The sequence below is a fragment of the Fundulus heteroclitus genome, chromosome 3 (genome assembly GCF_011125445.2).
Source record: "Fundulus heteroclitus isolate FHET01 chromosome 3, MU-UCD_Fhet_4.1, whole genome shotgun sequence".
NCBI lineage: Eukaryota > Metazoa > Chordata > Actinopteri > Cyprinodontiformes > Fundulidae > Fundulus > Fundulus heteroclitus.
The window spans coordinates 8,539,166-8,561,072 of NC_046363.1; the positions used below are offsets into that span (position 1 = coordinate 8,539,166).

A 21,907-nucleotide genomic window follows, 5' to 3' on the forward strand; every position below is an offset into this window, starting at 1 on the left:
ATGTTTGTGGCTAAAAGACATGGGCTACTGTGTCACATCATATCTGCCACATACTACAGGGTACTGAAAGCTATGGATTACTAAGTTCCCACATTCTGATTATAGAGTAGATTTAGTTTAAAGGAAGTCTTAGATTCGGAGCAGAGATGATTTTGCTCAACAGTTATGTCTTAAGACGGATATACTGCAATTAAAGTTTTCATTTTTCAAACTCTCAGCATGAAATAATGCTTCTGCAATAAAATATTTAAGTCACCAACACTGGTAGAGAAGTGGTTTTGGATTTGGAAAGTTGCGTATTCGATTCCATTTTCCTCCTGTCATGTGGTGATGTGCTGCTGGGCAGTGTCGGTGATTAATGCGTGCGCGTTGATGAGTGTCCTTTGGGTGGACCTGGCTCTTCTGTGAAGCACTTCGAAGGGCCTTCAGCAGAGGTGAGACTAAACTTGGCCAACTCAGATTGTTGCAGAGGAGCTATTCTTTCTTCATGGTCCACTGAGAGCCGCTGTCAGGAATGATTTAACCTCCTGTCTGAGCTGCAGCCTGCAGCAGGACCTGCACACTGCCTGAACAGAACCCTTTCACCCTCAGTGCACTCCTTTGGTTAGGTCCAAAAGCCTTTGCCCCACCCAACAGAGAACAACTTTTGTCACGGGGCGGAGGGAAAAAAAAAAGTTTCTTTTATATTTTCTTTTCTCCTCCACCTCCTCCTCCTCCTCCTCTCTCTCTCAGCCCTCCCTCCTCAGCATCAAGTGCAGCCTGAGCGGAGCGTCCTGGCTGCGACTTTTCCCTCAGACTCTCCGAAGGAGCAATGAGGAGCAGGCAGCTGTGGCTCTACTGATGATAGCACGTCTGGGGGATGCAGTGAAAGCCGTTCGTTTGCCACCGGGATCATATTTGTGTACATCCAAGGACAAGAAACAATCCACTGCGGACCTGGCATAATCCATCAATCGGATGCGAGCAGGTAGGAACACCTTTGGTCTCCTGCTCACTACGGCTCCAGATAGAAAAATGCACTGAAGCGTCTCAAAAAAAATCTTTGAATTTACTGCTATGTTTTGTATTATTTTTTTTTCATTAAAATGGGAATTTGTGGGATATTGTATAGCATGAAAAGTGGACGCTGTTCCAGAATTTCCATTTTCATAATTTTTTCATCCTCTGGTGCGTTAATGGAGATTGTAAGGGATAAATGTCAGAATAACTGGCAGCTACACATGAATGATGCAAAAGGATCAACAGACGTCTGAAGGATAGTTTGCAAAATATTATATTGGTTATTATTGACATTATAAACTATACATTAATCAGACAACCAGCAATACCATGATTCACAAAGACTTAGATAGACAAATCAGAAAATATTTGCTATATATTTATTTATCTTTTAGTCTGTCATATATTTTATTTTCCTATATTTATTTTTCTCCTAATGTCTTATCCTGATTGGTTAAAGACAGTTGGGAAAATGTGCCGAATTGTAATATTTCTCCCCCCTTTTACTAACACCCAGTCTGGGTTGAGCAAAAGAGCTGAGCATACAAGATTGAGCCTCAGAGCGCCACCTATCGACCACTTTGCTTCTGACACTTTCCCCTGCGCTGAAGGATGCAGAGGGCACGGCCTCGTCATCCTCTTTAGCTGACTGCAGTGGAAAACGGTTGAGTTGAAATCAGCGCCTTCATGGCAGCGTATCTGTTTCCATCCCACGCTGATTCATGGGATGGCGCTCCTCTGGTTTTTGTGTTGCGCCCGAGTCTGGCAGCAGGAGTGTGACGTTAGGCAGAAAGCAGAAACTAAAGGTCATTTTTGCTCTTTCATTTATTGAAAGTGTTTTACAGCTCCTTGTGGCCATGTATTTTATTACCCGTCTGTTGTACCCTGGTTAGATTACAGCCGCTGGCTGTGTTTTATAGGAGGCTGTGGGGAGGACTCAAGCCTCAAAAATCTCCCGTCTGCAGTCGCAGTCAGTTGGAGACGTTGCGCTTACTGCAGAATAAACACAAAAGTAAAGCATAAAGTCTTTTCAAAAGAAACGTGAAGTACATCTTGAGTAATTGCAGTTGTTATGGGGCACCCTTAAGTATAGGCAAACCTTCTGGCTGCTTATAGGGCCACCATGCTGCTCAGGTGGGCCCCAGGACAGCTTGAATGGACATAGGACTAGGAAAACCTTCAGAATCAGGCACATATATTAAAAGTCGGATTCTAATGCAAATTCAATAATTTCTGCTGCTCTTATATGAGCTGAGGTCAGATTTCATGAGCCGGCCCTAGGTGATGAAATATTGGATGATCTGCAGGTGGAGACAGAGCTAATGAGGAAATCCTCCTGGGAGCTTTAATTTGTTGAACTGTACAATCATCTATGTGAAACATTTCAACTTCCATGCTCCATGCTTTCCCCTTAAATGTTTGTCTTAGACTTATTTGATGTACAAGACAGCAGCATTTCACTTTTAATTTGTCTATAAACTATTAACTGAAGCTGTAAATCCTCCTCCATCTAAATGATTTTCTTTTCCACTGTTTGAAAAGTCCAAAGGGACTTCACTGCCAATGCCTTGCTGATGAATTTCATTTCTGCTACTTTCTTCTGTCGTTATTGTCTGTTGAATCTATTACAACACACCCAAGTTTATGCACATATGTGGATTCAGGGGTAGTTAAAAGTTGTAGGGAAGAGGCAGACGCCATCCGTCTTCGTGGTCTCTTTGTTTGATGCAACTTGGAGGGAGGATTGTGAAGCTCAGGAAACCAGATATGGTCATTACTGAAGGGGAAGGTTAACCATTGTGGCAAACCTCCAAGCCAACGTCTCAGCTCATTTACAGAGTCCGGGTCCAAGTTCTTCTCGCTGCCCACTGCCTCCAGCTATAGATTCAGAGAGCAGAAATCATCTTTTAACCACACAGCTAATGCATCAGCTCTGGAGTTAAGCTGTAGAGGCTCAGGAAAACATAAAACTAAGCGCTACTGACTTGTATGAATAACAGCACCAGCTATCTCAGAGAGCTTTAACACATTCAAGTGTGACACACACACACCCCTGACCTGCTCTGTTAATGTCTCCTTTGAAAGTTAGAGCTGCACCGCCTCCCTGTGGCTATAAATGGAATTGGCTATACTTCCTTTTGACTATCAGTGGATCTCAGTCAGGTTTATATATATATATATATATATATATATATATATATATATATATATATATATATACACAAACTAAAACTGTACTATCTTCATAGGGGTTCATAGAGTTTTAATTTATATGCTAATTCCAAAATGGTTAACTCTCAGCGTCTTCATTTAACAGTAATCCGGACTAACTGCTCCTTGAGGCTGAAGCTAATGGTTAGCCCTTAGATGGATGGGGTTGGAGGTTCAGGGCCAGGACCAAAAGCACCCTTTTAAAGTTTAGAAAAATGTCATAGCTCTAACTTGCACTTCTGCAATTTTAGATCCGACAGCTATTCTGTCTGTATATACAAACCACCTTCAACTTCCAGCTTCAGAGTGAATATCAACCAAAAGTCCATTTTGACAACAGTTTAAAGGGTAAAAAAAAATAAGATTCATATTAAATGACAATGACTATGGGGATTTTCACTTTAAAAGGGTTTAGCTGTTAATTTACGTCAGTTTCTTTAAAAAAATGAAATTGCCAAAAGAGATTTTTACTCCTGGTTTTAACTTTTAACAAAAACCTTCCATCAAAAATTGGAAACTATCCCTTTAGGATCCTAAATTTGAGCTTCCAGAAGCGACAGGAGCCTAAGTAACAATAATCTATGCTGACTGTGTCAGAAGTTCATTGTATTGTATTTGGTTAAGTAGGATATTTTTTCTGAAACTCCAAAGTGTTACAGTGAACCCAAGACCTGTGACACAAAGGTTAGCGTTCGTTGCCACCTGTGAATGTCACATAAAGCAAAATCTATTCAGATCAACTATGATTAATGTTTTCATCTTCGGTTCTCTACGTTTCAGAGCCAGGCCCAACATAACCATGGGCCCCATACCACTTTCCGTCCTGCTCCTAGTGACGGTGCTGACTGTGGTGGTGGCCGTAGCGGCTGAGGAGAACACAATCGACGACAAGTACACCTGGCCCCAATGGAAGGTGCCACTGGTAAGGAAACGACGTACTGTGCCCCTCAGCATCCCCAACTTCTCAGCCCATCCTCAACCGGAGCTGAGTGGCACCTGTGGGATCGAGTGCCAGCGCCGCCTCCCCTCACCTTCTCTGAACGATTTGGAGCAGTTCCTGTCCTACGAGACGGTCTACGAGAACGGCACTCGCACGTACACCTCCGTTTCTGTGCACGGCCTCAATGAAGTGACTGCGTGGCCCAGGAACCGCTCCTCCAGCTCCCGTCGCAAACGGGAGGTGTATGGCACAGATACTCGCTTCACCATCGCTGACAAGCAGTACTCCACCAAATACCCCTTCTCCACCTCGGTGAAAATCTCCACCGGGTGCTCTGGGGTTCTGGTGTCCCCCAAACATGTGCTGACAGCTGCGCACTGCATTCACGACGGAAAGGATTACCTGGACGGAGTTCAGAAGCTACGCGTTGGCATTCTGAAGGAGAAAAGCAGGAGGGGAAAAGGAGGCAAAGGAAGAGGGAAAGAAAAGGGCAGAAGAAGAAAGGGGAGTAAAGATAAAGAGGAAGCCATGGAAAAGGAGGAAAAGGGGGAAAAAGGGGAACGCAAGGGAAGAGGAAAAGGCAAGAGTACCCGGAGTCGTCGGAGTGTTGACTCTGGGAAACCTTCATTCAGGTGGACCAGAGTCAAACAGACTCAGGTTCCCAAGGGTTGGTTTAAAGGTGTGTCAAAAGGTCTGGCTGCGGATTACGACTACGCTGTTCTCGAGCTGAAGAGGGCCCCAAAAGTAAATTACATGGATCTGGGCGTTATCCCCTCCGTCAAGAAGCTCCCTGCTGGTAGGATCCACTTCTCTGGCTTTGACGATGACCGACCTGGTAACTTGGTGTACCGGTTCTGCTCCGTGTCTGACGAATCCAATGACTTGTTGTACCAGTACTGCGATGCCAAACCCGGCTCCAGCGGCTCGGGAGTTTACATCCGCCTCAAAGAGCCAGGCAAGAAGAAGTGGAAGAGGAAGATCATCGGGGTTTTCTCTGGCCACCAGTGGGTGGACGTTAACGGGGACGGGACGCAGCAGGATTACAATGTGGCCGTGAGGATAACACCCCTCAAGTACGCTCAGATCTGCTACTGGGTCCACGGGGACTCGAGCGAGTGTCAGGTAGCCTAAAACAACACACAGAAACTCCCCTTTTTCCTCCTCCTACCCACCATCTTTCACCCTGGTTCCACCTAAAAGACTGCACCTACCTTTAAACATCCCCTTGTCTCACCAAGCAGAAGCGAGGCAACTGCTCCTTCTGCCCCGTGCGTGCCTCCTTATGACTCGGCTACACTGATTAAAGTGGAACTCTTCAATGCATCAAGAGGACTGTGGCTTATCAGTTGTCTTTTTTTATTTATTTGTTAAAAATATATCTGGGAAAAGAAGAGGTTTTAAATATTTTTTTTTTAAGTCTGCAGTTTCTGCTTTGAAATTTTTTGTTTTTTAAATAAATGTGCCTCCATTGTCACCGTATAGTGAATGGTATAAACCATTTATATACCCGCAAGGTCTTATCATAGAAGAGAAAAGACGTCTCCACCACTGTAAGCGTAAAATGTGAGCATTGGCAATAACAAGTCATCCAAAAGCCAACTTATATACATTGATTAAAATAATGAACCTGTATGAAGCTTCAGAGAAAGCTAAAAGAAAAATAATAAGCTGGTATGATTTGTGTTTATCTATGTTTAAAATAATATTTTTTTCCCCTTTTGGATGCTTTATAGATTGTTTTTTTTTTCTTTTTTGCTTTTTGAATGATTTGTGTCTCATCCTCTTTCAATCATTTTTGCAATACAGTGAAATGTGTTTTCATTGTTGTGCACATATCTAGAGCAGAGAACGACGTGGTGCTAATTTATGGGACTGTAACCTTTTGGTCTCCCTTTTGGGAAGACTTCTTAGAAAATATTTTTGGTGGCCTAGTACTGTAACTTTGAACTAATAGGTTAGGCTACATATTTGTGTTACATTAAGACTGAACCAATCACCAATTTACTTGAGCTGTTTTTAGTTCTCTTTCTGAGGAGTAAACAAGATTTTGCTTTACAGCCACATTGTTTTTTTATATATATAACTTGTTTAAAATTAAATGTAATATCTTTGAGTTGCTTCAGTTGCTTTTACTACAAAGAAATGCAAGGCTATCCTTTTAAATAGCAAATATCCGTAAGTATTTTTTATTTTTTTTAACAATTGAAGCCTACAAACCATTAAACCAAGATTCCCCTTTGCTTGTGTGTGTGTCTGTGTGAAGAAAATAAATGATCCGAGATCACAGAAGCCAAGAAACGGTAGAGAAAAAGATTACACCCTCTAGAAAAGTATGCTTCTCAATTACTTGAGTTGGTTTTGGCCTGCAAAACATTGAAATACAACTTTTATGTAGGGATGCATGTAGGAAAGCTTAACGTAAATTATATTTGAAGATGGGGATTAAAAATCTGGTAATGATCCAGTATTGTGGTTGGACAAGAGGAAAATATGCAATAAGAACTTATTTGTGCAAGCTTGTTAGTATCATCTGACACAAATGGTTTCATTCATCCACCCAATAGAACAATATTATATATCTGGACATTTTCTTAAGTATACAATTACTTAGCTAATGGCATTGTTGTCTCATTAGTACTTTTAACAGTATGGATTCCTTACAGAAAAAGCAATCTTTAAAGTTTAGTAAATGTACGGCTTAGCGTTGATTTCAGGCAGTTTGTGGTTATTAAAGCAGGTGCTCCTGTTTCAAGCCGTTAGTTTCAACAGGGTGGACTTTAAAATGTAGTCTGGAAAAGTTCATGTTGTAGGGGAAAGAAAAGTAAGAGCAGTTCAAGCCGTCATCCAATTTATTGCATCTCGAGGGACTTACATGCACTGGGAAGGGCCATCGTAAATCAAATGAATTTACAACTAAAGAAAAATACAGTTCTAATAATTCAGTCAAGAAAAAAAAAATGTTAATACTCTCCCGTGATTTACTCTGACTCTCACAACCAATCCACAAACATGACAGAGAACGGACACAGAGAAAGATTGATCACTTTCTGTAGTTTACAGCACAGGAGAGGAGACTGTCGTTAAATTATGACCAAATGTGTGTTTACACTCCAAACAAAGTCGTTCTACTGAAAGTGGTTCTGAAAGGGAGAATGGCTGAAAGGTTCAACAACGGCCCTGAATGGATTTCTCCATACATTACTTCCAAGGAGGCCACAGAGGATTACAGAGATTCCACTGACAACAAGCCAAACGTTCGCAACTGATAAATGAGTCAAACACAATGCTCAGACAGAAACTAAACGTGAGCTTAGCTTAGTTTTACTAAACTCACGTTCTGCAGGAACAGGTTATGTTTACGCACCTGGGTGTTAAAGGAGCAACGCAGAATGTTGGCTGCTAATAGCGTCAAGGAGAACTGATCAGAGAAAAAGCCCTCGAGTTGCTTGTGAATAAGGCCAGCTTTGAAGTTTGCTTTGCTTAGAGGGAAAGCACTATAAGTGGACCTTTAAACTGCAGATGGAATTTTGTATCTTTTCTCGTCAAAGTGAAACGACCAGAGTCACTAAGCTTGCTTCTCCTGCTCAACCGACCAGCCATGGGCTGATTACAGCTCTCAAGGTAAACCGAAGCTACCAGAGAAAGCGTTAGACTGACCGGATATTTCTCAGCAATGACCCTCCCCTGCGTGCTGCTGCGCACTGCTGTCAAGCTGGCTGAAATAAAGCTACTTCACCTTTCTCTTGCTGACTAGAAAGACAAAATCATGTGCTTGAAAAATAAAAAAACGTCCAATTGGGGAAAACGGGCAGTCAAGGTGCTTGGTTTGGAAACTAAGGATCTATCACCTTTATTAGTGTTGTTGGTAAGCTTCAAGTGGCATATAGCCCCGCTAAGCAGCTGATATCAGCTTGTTTTACATTTGTTAATCTGTGAATCAAAGAATGACAAAAAGGAGTAAACCTATGTGCAACAAGGACTCTAGAACCTGATGCTAAACTAACGGGTAGCTATCTTATACTTTTGCTTAAACGCTTCCATCAGAATCAAATAAGCAATAACATTAAAGGTAATTTATAATGGCAATAAAGAAAATGTTATATAATTTCCGCAATGGTGGGATCGATAGTTATCAGTTTTGAATATAAGAAGTTAAATCATGTTTAACTTATTGATTACAAATCTTGGGAAAATACAGTGATACCAGTTTGTTTTTACTAAGGCTAATCACGCTGTGAGCATCTCATAGCAGCCCCTGCCAGGCTGCTGAGCCTCACGTTTACTTATCGTGGTAACTTTGATAATGTCATGAGTGACATCAGCTAGTCTGACCCATCTGAGCATGGTGTTTGCTTCGGAAATGATAGAAATTACAAAACAGACGGTTAAAATCGACAACGGAAGAGTGAGTCAACAACTTTTAACATTTCTACTGAAAGAAAGTACAAACACACCTCTAAGAAGACTAAAGTGTTATTTTTCTGGGAGTACACAAAGTTCCAAGATATGTTCTTTAACAGATGGGTGTGCAGACGACCACAGCAGTCTGGACAATTACCCTAATGAGGCAAAATGAATTCTGTACATGGTATACAACCAATGGACATAAAAAAAACATAGAAAATTAGGCCACAAATAAAAAAAAAGAGAGAAAAAAGGACCACTTGATGTTTTTTTTTAGAACTGAAACGCCCACCAAGGTTGTTCTAAATATACAATATCAATGTTTTAATGGCGGCCTCACTTGTTTCAGATAATTCCAATGATGACGGCAAATAGGACACTCACACGACTTCTTACGATTTCATGTCTGATTCACTTTTGAGATTCTCTTCAACAAACCAACAATAAAGACGTAATCCTCACCAAAGGAGCCTATGTACATCAAAGAGGACCTTCCTGTAAACATCACGCGTGGTACGCCTCTCCTTAATCTTCCGGGGTTTTGTTTACCAATCTCATCCGTGGGAACACCGTAGAGCTCCTCCCCCCTCAGTAAGGAGGCGGAGACATTGATGGAATGTGGGTGGGGCTTAGGACACCAAAGCACATCAATCATTCAACTCAGCACGATAAATAAACCTAAACACATATTTCTTCACTTCCTCTCACTAATCTTCCTGAACATTTGTTTGTTGTTGTTTTTTTTTTTTTTTGTCAGGATTTTGTGTCATTTTGTTTCGACAATAAAATCAGTACATCGACATAAGCACAAGCTTGGGATATTCCTTTTCTCCTATATTTATATATAATCCCTTATGGTTCACTTTCACAGTTTGTGCTACAACATCACACAGGAGAAGTTGGGTCATGGACGGGTGAGGAGGAGGAGGAGAAAAAGATTAGCTGAACATCGCTGGCATCTTGGGATGTTCACAGACACCAGGTAAACATTGAGAAGGCTCTGATCCAGAAAGGAAAGCAGCTGGAAGACAGGAAATACAGACTTGTTCAGACTTGTTCATCTTTTTAGTTTCAATAAAGTGTAAGTTAATTGCCAAAACGTGAAACATGCTGCTCAGTTGTATGCTGTTTTTCTGGGATCCTAACGCTGTTTGTACACTAGACCGACTAATGGGGAGTGTGACCACATGCTGGACATTCTACAGTGCTCTTTAATCACAAAAATCAGCATGTAATGACCATTTAATTCTCCCTTTTCCCTAAATCTGTAGGCGTAACCAGTTGTAGTATTTTGTTTAAATGTGGATTGTCTAAAATGATACAATTAATGATTTTTAGCTGATTAGAAGTGTTTGTGTTCCAGTCTTCTGTTCAGAGTGCTAGTAGGGGACACTCCAACAATGGTGTTTGCCATTGGGAAAGTATGAACGAAGCAGCCTCACCTACCAGTGGCTATGACTACGTTCTTCTTGCTGAAATTCTCCTAACTCAAAGTACACACAGCATGGAAAAATAAAAAGAAAAAAATTTATACCTGGGGAATTACAAGAAGTCCTTGAGGTCGAGGTCTGCCAGAGGGTCCTTGGGCTTCTTGGGGCTCTGATTCGCAGGTCCTGAAGAAAGCTAGAAAAACACACACACACACACACTAGATCCTTTAAAACGTGACATTTTCAGCGTTCTAGAATAGCTGTATACATTCTGCTTACATCATGTGACTCCTGAAAGCTTGGTTCCTTGCCAAAGCATCCATGAACCCATGAACACATTTGATCAGGTTACAAGCACAAACAATGTATTTCATTGGGATTTTATTTTGCAGACCAACACAAAGTAGCTTATAATTGTAAAGCAGGAGAAAATGTCCACACACAAAAAAAAAAAAAAACCTTCCCAGAGCATGAAGATGCCACTACCATGTTTCACCATAGAGATTGTCTTTCAGGAAAAAAAAAATCCAGTATAGGTTTTCTCGCACATAACCTATTTTAGAAATCTGTAGCAAGCGCAAATTCTAAATAAAAAAAACTCTTAAGTTATTTTTTTCTACAGGCATGTCAAAAAATATCCTCCACTCAACCCCAAATGCAAATACCAGAACATTCAAGCTCCTGTAGCTTCTCTTCTGTGCAGATTTAGTAGTTGGTCTTTAATGATTGAACTGTAGTATTACTTCTAGTGGGAAAAAAGTTCAAAATAGACGAGCTCCAATCAATGGCGCCACAAGTAGCCACAGCCACCCCATGCCATGTCCTGGCCACTCCACTCGCCATTAAATTATAGTAACATCAGAATAGCATTTGATCCCATTATGCACAGCCAGCAAGGCAGCCGCTCTTCTTGACCTTCTATTGCACTTTTATTTGTATCTGCCAGTATCTACTTTCTATTTTACTTTCTCACTAAATTAATAAATGTACACCTTATTCCTAATATGATCACACAATAAAAAGGAATTGTTCAACTCAAAATGTTAACTGTACTGTTATTGGTCTCTGCACATTAGATCATTAGTAACATTAAAAATCAAACAATAAACCAAAAGATATTAGTAGGCGTTCACTTCAGTCTTTAAGATAGTTTTCTACAGGCAGCTTTACTACAACAGTAGAATAAAATCCTGAAATGATGGCATTTAGTTTCAGTGTGCCACCCCAAAAGTTTAAGTGGCCCAATCTGGCCACCCCTATCAAACATTTCTGGAGGTGCCACTGGTTCCAAACATTTAAATATCATATCATCTGATCCTCTCCACTCCTCCACACTCAGTGACCTTGATTTCCAAATTAAATGCTTAACTTAATTTTCATCTGAAAAGGGGACTTTGGAGCACTGAGCAACAGTCCAGGGGTCTCATTCATAAAACACTGCAAAATTTAAAAAAAAATGCACGCACACCACCATAAAATTTCCCTTTTCTAGATCTCAGCTGCACCAGGACGTTTGCGTACCAGGTTCCGCCTCATGTTCAGCCCTCTACGTGCACAGATTAAACGCACAGCACCTAATGAATGCCAATGTGCATTTAAATGAGAAAGCTGATCGTCGTTATATCAAACGCAACTATGGAGAAAAAGCAACAAAACTGAACAAATTCACAGAAAGGCATTTATGAAATATGCAAATCAGAGGTAAAAGCACAGATGCCCACATTAAAAGTACTTGTTAAAAAGTGAACTCGAATGCTGTTTTACACGTCGGACGACAGCCTCACGCAAATGTTGATAACATTCCTGTCTTGGAGGGCTCTGTGTGCTCAGATCATCATTCTAAGGAGGGACACCAGGAGGACCATCACTGATGAACACCATCGAGCCAATCTGGCTTCCAACTCCTAAATGACATGCTGAACTTGAGGTGAGCAGGTTTTGGTAGGCGTTCTTTATTTTGCATTCAAATTATTGAAAAGACCCTAATAAGCTCCTGATATCAGTAGAAACCGCAGGAAAGAGGTCATGTTAAACAGAAAACATTATATTTATATAATGTAATGCCTTGTAATTTTTTTGTACTCAAGCACTGTTTGAGGTTTTGGTGAAAAGTGTCTCTTCTGTAGCAGTAGGGTAACTGCGCAGACAAGAGAACTGCCAAGCAGAGAGGAAAGACAGGAAATCGTTGATTTTCCTTTATTATTGTACATTGCAATATTTTGTGTGAATTAATTTATTTTTATGTCGTGTCATGCAGGCCAGGGTCTTTCCTTCTACTGGGAGTTGCCACATACAAGCACAACAGCCTAGTTTCACTCATGGTCTGGTAGTCGATGTCAGGCCACACCCATGGGAAAAACTTAAAGTACTTTAGCATGAACGTTACTGATAAACAATTCTTTTTATATCGTCTCCATGTTCTTCTTTCTTATAAATGGTAGCCTTGTAAATGGTAGCCAGGATCAAGGGGTCCTGGCTTTGTTGTTATTTAGACTACCACTCCCAACCAACCTAAACATGCACCATTAGCCAATTATTCACTATTAAATAGTGATAAAAGTGCTACGTTTGCATGTAAACCAAGAAATTTATTTGCTACACAGGCGGACATAAATAACCAAGTGGGTGACTTCTCCTGGCAGCTGGTTGCACAGGATTCTGTTTAGGGTGTCTCAATTAAGGAGGACGAATGAAAACATTTTGTAAACAAATTTATTTTTATCCTTTTCTTTCCACCTCACAATTATTATGCAGAACATTGTGTTGGTTTATCACATGTTTGCGGTTGCACCCTGACCAAACGTTGAAGGCGTTTGTATACCTCAGTAAGCCAAAGTGATTTTTTTTTCTTCCTATTGTGTAAGATGGGTTACCGGTACTCCCGGTGCTCCGGGTGCAGCTCCAGCGACCCCTGTGAACGGAGGTCTCATCATGGGCTGCCCCATCATAGGCTGGCTCATCATGGGCTGCATCATTGGAACTCCTGGTCCTCCTGCAGGAGGCTGTTGGGAAAATACCTCACATCAGGAATCATTATTTACCTGCAAATAGTACCCAACTAGCTAGTATTTGGCATGAGTAATTTAAAAATATATATTTCAGATGTAACAATTACTCCAGCACAGCTCTTAGATTCATCAAGTACATTCTTCGTAGCGATTCAGCCAGTGAACCCCTATTCCAGGACATTTTTTTTCACAAATTCTCTATATACAAACAGAAGAGAAGCTCACCATGCCAAAGCCAGGCTGTGGGCTCATTGTTGGCACCATAGCTGCAACAGGGGGAGCTGCTCCTGGTGCACCAGGGGCAACCGCAGCCTAAACATGCAGACAGATATTTAGCTCTTAAAACACTTGGACCAGACCAGTAAGCTTTGGGAGAACTGACCAAGGGCTTACAATTAATAACCCCAAAATAAAAAATTGGAAAATGTGCAAAAAAACAATAAAAAACTGAAACATTTAATGCACCCAATACTTTGTCGGTGCTACTTATGTATGAATTACTGCATCAATGCAGCCTGGGCAGGAGCAGATCAGCCTATGCTTCTGCTGAGATGTTCAGCCCAGTTTGCTTTGATAGCGGCTTTAAACTCTCCGCATCGTTCAATCTGTGGTCTCTCAACTTCCTCTCGACAATAATCCAAAGATTCTCTCTGGGGTTTAGGTCAGGCCAGTTGACTGGCCAGTCGAGCACAGTGGTCCTTAAAGCATGCGTGGGTGCTTTTGACCGTTAGGGCAGGTGCTCAAACTTGCTGATAAAAAATATTAGCATCTCCATAGAGCCTTTCAGCCATGAGGGGTGAAAGTAACAAAAATGTATTTATCGCACTGGACTTGGTAAAAATTGAAGGTGTGAAATATTGAACATGGTGAAATTGCGTGTCGTAAAAACCAAAATGCGATTAATACCACCTCTGTGAAATTTTTTATCTGAATTTGGATGATACTAAAATGATAACATGGTAAATATTAATGTTAGAAATATGAATGTGATACAAATTTAACGTTGCTTGTTTTCATTCACTGCCTTGATTTTAGCGCCTCCAATTTTACCGCTAGTGACCTAATAAAATACAGTGGATGTACAATAGCAGATAGTATGGCTCCCCAAATCACCACTGACAGTGGGAAACTCACACACATATCCAGCCAGTTAGCTTCCTCACTAAAGCTGCAGTCCGAGTCTTGTGAATCTCCCACAGATTCAAGTGTAATTTGCTTTACAATCCACTCAATATTCCTGCTGCTTATGCATCGTTCTCCACTACATTTTTTCCTTCCACTTAAGTTTCCTTTAATATAATTGGGAACATCCAGCTGCAAAAAGTCAGCTCCTTTAGCGATGGCCAGAGGCATACCCTCCTCATAACACAGAGGTCTTAAACTACAGTCCTCAAGAGTCAGTGTAATGACTCTACACTTTTACATCCAGCTGTATGTATACTATATGTGTGTATATGAAATTTTTTGTTGTTGTTGTTGCTATGCCTTTACAATAATTTTTAATGGTGGAGTACGTGGGGCTAAGAAACAAGGCTTGCCAATGAATCATATGTGCTCTAATTCTCACCATCGGGGCTCCTGGAGTACCCCAGCTCGTGGGAGCAACCTTTGGCATCCAGTTGGCGCCTCCTGTCAGCTTCTTCTCAGCGAGAGGATCCCTTTAAAAGAGAAAACATGCATTTCAAAATTTTCTTGAGCTGAGGTTGATTGTTTTGGTTTATTGGGGCTCGATGACTGAAAGGACGGTTATTTTAATGGTTAACTGTGTTTTACTAAGCCTTAAGGAAAGAAGATTTTCGTCATATAATTCACACTTTTAATCACACACTTACTTTTTCTTCATTCCAAGATCTGAAAATATGAAAGAAAGAAAGAATTAAAGATCAAAGCCTGCATTGTAAAAAAAAAAAAAAAAAAAAAAAAAAAAAAAAAAAAAAAAAGGTTATTCTCTATGTGTTAAGTCTACCTCCAACCAGGTTGGCCAGCGATGAGTCCAGATCTCCTCCAATTGTTTTGGTTGGAGGCGGGGTGGCAGGAGGGATGGCCGATATGCCTCCTGCTGCGATGGGAGTTCCTATGCTACCTGCGGTGCTTCCAGCTGTGCTGCCTCCGGTGCTCTGAGGCGTGACCGCGGGCATCAGCAAGTCACCTAAACCGCCAAACACTGGTGGAGAGGGGGCGGTCACGGTGGGAAACCAGGCAAAAATGGTGATTACAAACTTGTGAGTGCAGAATCTAGCTAAGGTAGGCAGAAGGGTCGGTCATGGGAGCAGGCAGTGCAGTGACAGGGGGGGACAACCCAGAGTCTGTAGACAGCTGTGCATGGCATCCACAATGTCACACAGAACTGTGAATGTGACTGAGCATTTAAAGCTGCACGGCTTCAGCAAACCCACTCGCCCAGTTGTTCAGCCAGGTTGGGAAGGAATATGACAAGAGATAACACCAAAAGGTTGCAAACCAAGCGTCATCAGGGCCATAGAGGGCTCTGTTCTGTTACTGACATGTCACACACATTTTGGTGTTTTTCTTTTTAGACAACACATATTTAGTCCAACAATGACTACACAGCACCCTCCACACCGGCTTACACCCTGCTGAAGATGTGCCACATGTCGTAAATGAATCTCTTATTACAGCATCCTCTCAGACTGAAACATGCAGAATAACCATTGATTTGAATGCATTCAGGTAGGAAATAACTGCGTTAGACAAAAGAACTGGGGCCACATTGATAGCACTCCTCACAGATTCTCTAAAACACATCTGACGGAACGATTGTTAAAATATACTTTACATTTTTATGTTAGCCCTGTGATGAACTGGCGACCTGTCCAGAGTGTACCCCAACTTTTCACGCAATGAGTGCTGGAGACAGGCACCTAACTTTGCTGGCCATGACTTTAGGTTTCTCTGGAATTTAAAGGAAATTCATCACAGAGTCTCTTGCCTACTCCATAGAAAGGGTAACACAAGAGAACCTGTCGTTCAGGCACAGCAGGTGGATGCATGCTGATATTCAGTTATTTAGTAAATAGCTACGGGACGATTGCCAATTGCTCAAAGCTGACAGTATTTACAGAAAGAACAATAATTAAAAGGTTTAAAATACCATACAGCAAAAAACAAGGCTGGAATAATAACCGTATTTCTGTTGTCACCTCACAGTGAGGAAGAAAACAACTCTTGAAAGCTCATTGTTAGAGAACTGCAGCAAAGAGTGGCAGCCATGAGATGCTATTGACATGCTAGCAGCTTGTTTAGAACAAACGCAAGTAAAAGACCTTTTCTGCCCGACAACTGCAACTCTAATCATGTGGCTCGTGCTAATCGCACTGCAAAAACGGAACTAAAAATAAGTCAAAAAATAAATAAATTTGTGTATCTGTCCTTAATTTGAGCAGGTAAATAAGATGATCTGCCAACAGAATAAGATTTTTGCACTTAAAATAGGAACAATTCATCTCCATCATCTTATTTCAAGTGCTAAATGTCTAATTATCTTAATTTAGGGGTCAAAATACTCATTCCATTGGCAGATGATCTTATTTACCCGCTCAAATCAAGGAAAAAAACACTATGTTTAAGAACATTTTGCTTATTTTTAGATCCATTTTTGCAGTGCGCTGCTTGGATGTTCGCCAGAAGAGGCCAAGATTGAGCTTTTCTGCAACCTACACCCCAAGTGTGGTAGTTAGAACTGGATGACCGTCTGAAAAAAAAAGAAAAAACACCTGATGTTCACGTTTAGGTCTGGTGGAGGATGTGCTGCAGGGGTTTTTCTCTCTTCCAACGTCCTGGGAACATTGTTAGAGTGAATGGCATCATGAGCTCTTTAAGATACCGGGAGAATCAAACAGAAATGGTTCTTGCTTGATCCAGAGATATTGTGCAAGGAGGAATGTTCAAAGACCCCCTCCTCTTTGTATGCTCCACCCTTGTCAAATATTATATGAAAGGACTGAGTGCGGTCCTGTTGACGAATACGATATTATTCCTTAAAGTAAGATGAGCTCAAATAAAAGATTATATGTTTCTACATTTGTCTGAGTTATGCTACTGCAATAACAGATGGCTTTATTTCATGTCTGTCTGCATGACCAGTGTGGAGGGCACTGTAATATCATCTTAAAAAAAAGAGTGCATTCATAATGACAACAATCTCTACAGCTGCAGGTTTGCAAAGATGGGGAAAAGTATGAATAGCAATAAGTCTCGGTGCCACGTGGCAACCTTTTAAAAACCCAGCGTCAAATGAAGAACCAGTCTGATGGCAACAAATCTTGTCTCATGCAGTAGACGGGAGCACTTTTGCAACATGCACTGGAAGAGCCCTTGAACAACAGTGGGGAGGGAGGGAGCGCCGTCCAAGCTGCACATGCTGTAAGGCACTGCAGAGTTGAACTCACCATTTACAGATTAGATGAAGCAAGCAATGACCCAGCAGAGTGGAAGAGGTGAAGATGGGGGAGGGAGATGGGGGGCAGAGGGAGAGCAGAGCAGAAGAAGTGTTCAGCAGAGAGAAGGACGAAGAAGAAGAAAGAGTGGGTGGAATGGGCGGAAAGTGAAGAAAGCACAGCGTTTGTGAAAGTGCAAAGAAAATGTAAGAAAGAATCAGGCGGCAGTGCTGAGGAGAAAAGCAGTCAGCAGAAAGAACAGCTTTACGCCAGTGACAGCGGTGCATTTCAGTGCCTCATACATGCAGAAACCAAGCTGTCAGCAGGAAAAGGCCACAAGTTCTGCAGCGAAAACAGCTCGTTTCTAATCAAACAGAGCAGAGTGAAGCGCGCCAAGCAGAGCACCTGCACCTATACGAACAAAATGCTTTCAGCTTTTAACTCTTTGCATGACAAAAAGAAACAGGTTGTTAAAAGAAAAAAAACGAATTCCACATACTTGAGGCATCAAAGCCACCAGATGGCGCTGGTGTGGTAGATGCAGGTTCTGTTGCTGCCGTGGCTGGCACCATGGGTACTGCTGAAGCGGCAATGGGTACCGGTGGTGTTGGGGATGGAAGAGAGGCCAGCGCATCGAAGCCAGACTCCAGGAGGTCGTTCTGCACCGCGGCCGGGGCCAAGGCTGGAGCCAGAGCTGGAGCAGCCGTGGGAGCAAGAGTGGGGGAGATCAGGCCTAAAGGATGACACAGGGAGGACCCAAACTTCACGCTCACATCTGTTGAGCAACCCACTTTCAATGAATGTAAATGCCCCTTGGAGAGAAAATTAGGTTACAGATGTTGCTATACTCTGACCAAGAAAGCAAAAATTGAAATAAGAAATTAAAGGAAATGGGATTTCAAATAGAGGAACTTATGAAGAAGTATTCTAATGTTTGCAAAATGATTTAGTTTTCTGGTTAACCATTTCTGTATGTACATTCACTGTTTTGGATGATTATTCTGCTGAAATCACTAATTAAGACCGATGTTAAGTTTACTGGAGTCTTAAATCATTTTATTCAAAATCCGCATCTCAAAATGTTCACAATAGCATGTACCGCAGGAGAGCCGGCCCACGGCACAAGCCATATACCCTGAAACCATCAGTAGCCTCCCACAAACGCTTGGCTTATAACACAGACCAAAGATCTAATCATTTTATATTTGCTTATTGAGATGAAAATACTGTAAAATCTGATTTGATCATTCCAGATTTTCAATTGTCTGAAGTTTTTTTAAGATTATGTTACTTTGGTAACATAATCTTGCTGCTCAAACACTGGATATATGGAGTCAAATTAAAGTTGGGATTTCTCAAAATTTCAGTTGAGGGGTTATGTTACTACAATAAAATATGAATTAATTCATAAGACTTTTTACACATCTATACCAGGGATAACAAAAGGGTTCTGTATACAGAACGAGACATAACAGCAGAAATTGGTGCATTTATGAAAACCTCAATATGCTGACGTTTGTATTGTATCTAATATACAAATTACAACGCTCACTGCTTAGCTTTAAATGAAATGAGTCGGACAAGACCGAGGCAGAGCCAATCCTGAAGGATGTATTAAGCAAAATAATTTAAAATAACCCTGAGCCACTCTGGAACTGCTCGGTATTAAAGTCAGGCATGCTTGCCAAGTGTGTGAAACCAGAACATTAATCTCACTAATGCGTCTCCATCATTGCTCACTGCTTACTTTCTTCATTGGCATAGTACATTTCCAACAGCCATTTCCCTTTTTTTTATTTCAATTTATTCCTTCTATTGTAGCCACATTTTGCATTAAATACTCAGATTTTTATAAAGAGGAGTGAGTGTTAGTGGAGTCTGACCTCCCAGCAAGTCGTCTCGTGGCGCTGCAGCAGAGCTTTGCTTCTCCTCCGCAGGACCGCTGAAGGAGTCTACAGGGACACATACAGGGAGAGGTGAAAGGTCAGGCCAGCATCACATGACAAGGTGTGGAATAATTTAGTTATAGCAGAGAGCTGAGATGCTGACTTAAATGTATTAGGCTGCTACATTTTTCCCTAACAAAAAAACAGCATAGACACAACTTTGTAATTATTTAGGAACCCTATGCATCAATAATAATAATTCTTCAGACAATCAAATGAGTTTTTCTGCTGAAAATATGACCTAACACAGACGCTAGGCAAGCAGTAATCTGAGAACTTGCATGATACACGGAAATAGGATGGATCTAAGCCATGTTTTTTCTGGTTCTTTACTTGCTCCCCAATGTTTCAGGACATCTAGGGATAAATACTAGTGTTAAGATGCGTATTCTTCAAAAGTTTTTTATTTATTAAAACTTTTTAACCAATCTATCTTTATGATTTGATTGAATTTGACTTTGTAAAGTACCTTGAGATGACGTGTGTTGTGCACTGGCGCTAAATAAATGAAATTGAATTGAACTGAGACACTGTTTATTTCTGTACACTTTAACTTGCTCACGGACATGAGCCGTTCGGTCCATCATGACATCAACAGTAAAAAAGGTTAAACGGGAACACGTATTACATAGATGTCTGGTTTGGTGTTCAAACCCTCACCTTTAAGGATGTTTCAGTCCTTTCAGTCCAACACTGACCACAAGTTATCACATGCTCATTGTTTGACTTTTTCTGTCTGTTTCCATTTTAGCACATTTTATGTGAGTTGGTTTTGTCTATTTTTATATTGTCTAAGTGTGTTTTGTCCAAAGTCTGATGGTTATTTGTCTAAGACCTGATGCTATTTCGTGTGGTTTGTCTTCTGAGGCCATTCGGTCTTGTGTCTGAAGGTGTTGACCTCAGACATGAGGATGTTCTAAACTGTAAAATGTAAATGGACTCGTTTGTTGTTATGTTGACAGATGATTTGTGTGATGAAATAGGGCTGGTGCGGGAAGGAAATTCTGCAAGGAAATAAAGAAAGAGTGTGCACTTTGTTGCCGTGTGTGCGTTTACGCTGCAGCAGAGGCCTCAAGTTCAAAGCGTGTTTGTGTTTTGGGATATTCATTACCCAATAGGTCAATGACCGACTCCGGCTCTGGTTTCGGTGGAGAGGAGACTTCTGATGCAGGAGTAGGGGCAGGGGCAGGAGTAGGACTGGTGGTTGGAGCAGGAGACGTAAACGTATCTAAAATGAAAGGGAAAAACCCAGGATTAGAGAAGTTCAAATTATTTATTAATAAGCAAAAATAATCAGTTTTCCATGAGTTCTTCTGCCTGTTCTCAAAGACCGAAGCACATTTGCGAGCAGAAAGCAGAGGGAAGCAAGCATCCCTGCATCATCACTGTGTGTCCACATCCTTGAAGCGTGCAGCATTCCGATCAGAGAACCGGCCTGCATGTGCATGCAGACGTTCGTACCATGCAAACGGATCTGGCTGCACTCCTCATAAAGGGAGGAAGAGAAACAGTGATGCAGTGAAGATAAAGCAGCTTAACTCACCTGTCACAATGTCTCCGACAGGAGCCGACTCGGGCAACGGAGAGGGCCCGCGTGAAACAGCAGGTAGGTCTAATTTACCAACGCAAGCAAGAGGCAGGATACGGGAAGGGAGAAAACCGTGGAGGTTGGGGAGCAAAGAAAAGCGTTAGCGTGGCAGGTCGAAATGAAAAAACGCTGATAGAAAGCAACCACAGAGACAATCCGGTAGCTGACGAGTAGATCACATGCACATTTCTCATAGCACTATGAGGGACGAAACAGGACATGTAAGGGGAGAAAAACTGCTGACAAAGGAGAGCAAATATGGAAACCAGAGGAGGTGAGGAGGCTCCACAAACAGAAAGACGGACATCAACTCCTGTACCTGCACCAAAAAGGTCTACGCTAGGAGTGGTAGCAGCTTTGGATTCTGCGGTAGGGCTTTGCTCAGGCATAGAATCAAACATATCTAAGAACAAGGACAGACAATCACATGGACATTCAGATTCAAGTCCGGTGCATGATGAGTTCAGAAGAGAGAGATGAGGGAAAGCAGAGAGAGCAGTTTGTTTTGATTAATTCAACGCATAAGCAGCTGTATAACTGTTCAGTGCAATGCAGTAGGAAACAGTGCAAATGTTAAAGTGGAATATTGCTAAATTTCAACTTGTAGACAAACGTCCACAAATGTTTGACATAAAAATCTATTCAGCTTTTTTTCCCCTTTTTTTTTGCCAGCCAACTTTAGTGTGTGTGCACTTTCTACCAGAATGACACAGCCCTAAACTGTTTCATTGTTGAGAAAACTGAAAAATTAAATTTTGTGTTCTCATCCCCTAAACTGACCAACGGAAATAAGTGTTAAGCCTTGTTAAATATCTTTAACCGGCCAATCTTCAGGGTTACTTCCTGCAAACAAAGTCCACTTCCCATAAAGATTAGTTTTATTGTCTAACTTCAATTTTATGTACTTTTAAATGACCAGTATGGCGAGTCCTCGATGAAACTCAGCTCCAGATATACGGGGTAAGATAATTGTAAAATATAGAC

General features: G+C 41.4%; 2 protein-coding genes across 8 annotated transcripts in view; one reads left to right on the plus strand and one right to left on the minus strand.

The window, feature by feature from the left end:
- Positions 1–728: 728 nt before the first annotated feature.
- Positions 729–6,390, plus strand: prss35 (serine protease 35). The gene is made up of 2 exons (XM_012872992.3): positions 729–967; positions 3,991–6,390. Exon 2 carries the CDS (start codon positions 4,010–4,012, stop codon positions 5,279–5,281), a length of 1,272 nt encoding a protein of 423 aa, XP_012728446.2. The 5' UTR covers positions 729–967; positions 3,991–4,009; the 3' UTR covers positions 5,282–6,390.
- A 2,901-nt stretch (positions 6,391–9,291) lies between these two features.
- snap91a (synaptosome associated protein 91a) overlaps positions 9,292–21,907 on the minus strand; it is a 90,439-nt gene continuing 77,823 nt past the window's right edge. For 3 of the 7 annotated variants that reach the window (XM_036129628.1, XM_021321715.2, XM_021321713.2), the window contains 12 exons: positions 21,243–21,326; positions 20,879–20,947; positions 20,447–20,563; positions 19,273–19,341; positions 17,889–18,122; positions 14,959–15,156; positions 14,825–14,843; positions 14,560–14,650; positions 13,218–13,304; positions 12,858–12,986; positions 10,089–10,177; positions 9,292–9,575 (listed from right to left, as the gene is read on the minus strand). In XM_036129628.1, the coding sequence (XP_035985521.1) occupies positions 10,097–10,177; positions 12,858–12,986; positions 13,218–13,304; positions 14,560–14,650; positions 14,825–14,843; positions 14,959–15,156; positions 17,889–18,122; positions 19,273–19,341; positions 20,447–20,563; positions 20,879–20,947; positions 21,243–21,326 (1,178 nt within the window). In that variant the 3' untranslated portion in view covers positions 9,292–9,575; positions 10,089–10,096. The remainder of the gene's footprint in view (positions 9,576–10,088; positions 10,178–12,857; positions 12,987–13,217; positions 13,305–14,559; positions 14,651–14,824; positions 14,844–14,958; positions 15,157–17,888; positions 18,123–19,272; positions 19,342–20,446; positions 20,564–20,878; positions 20,948–21,242; positions 21,327–21,907) is intronic. The other 4 variants (XM_021321714.2, XM_036129633.1, XM_036129622.1 and 1 more) reach the window with 4 other exon arrangements.

Excerpts from the sequence above, each read along its gene's own strand:
- prss35 (XM_012872992.3), top strand. The coding sequence starts at position 4,010 with ATGGGCCCCATACCACTTTCCGTCCTGCTCCTAGTGACGGTGCTGACT.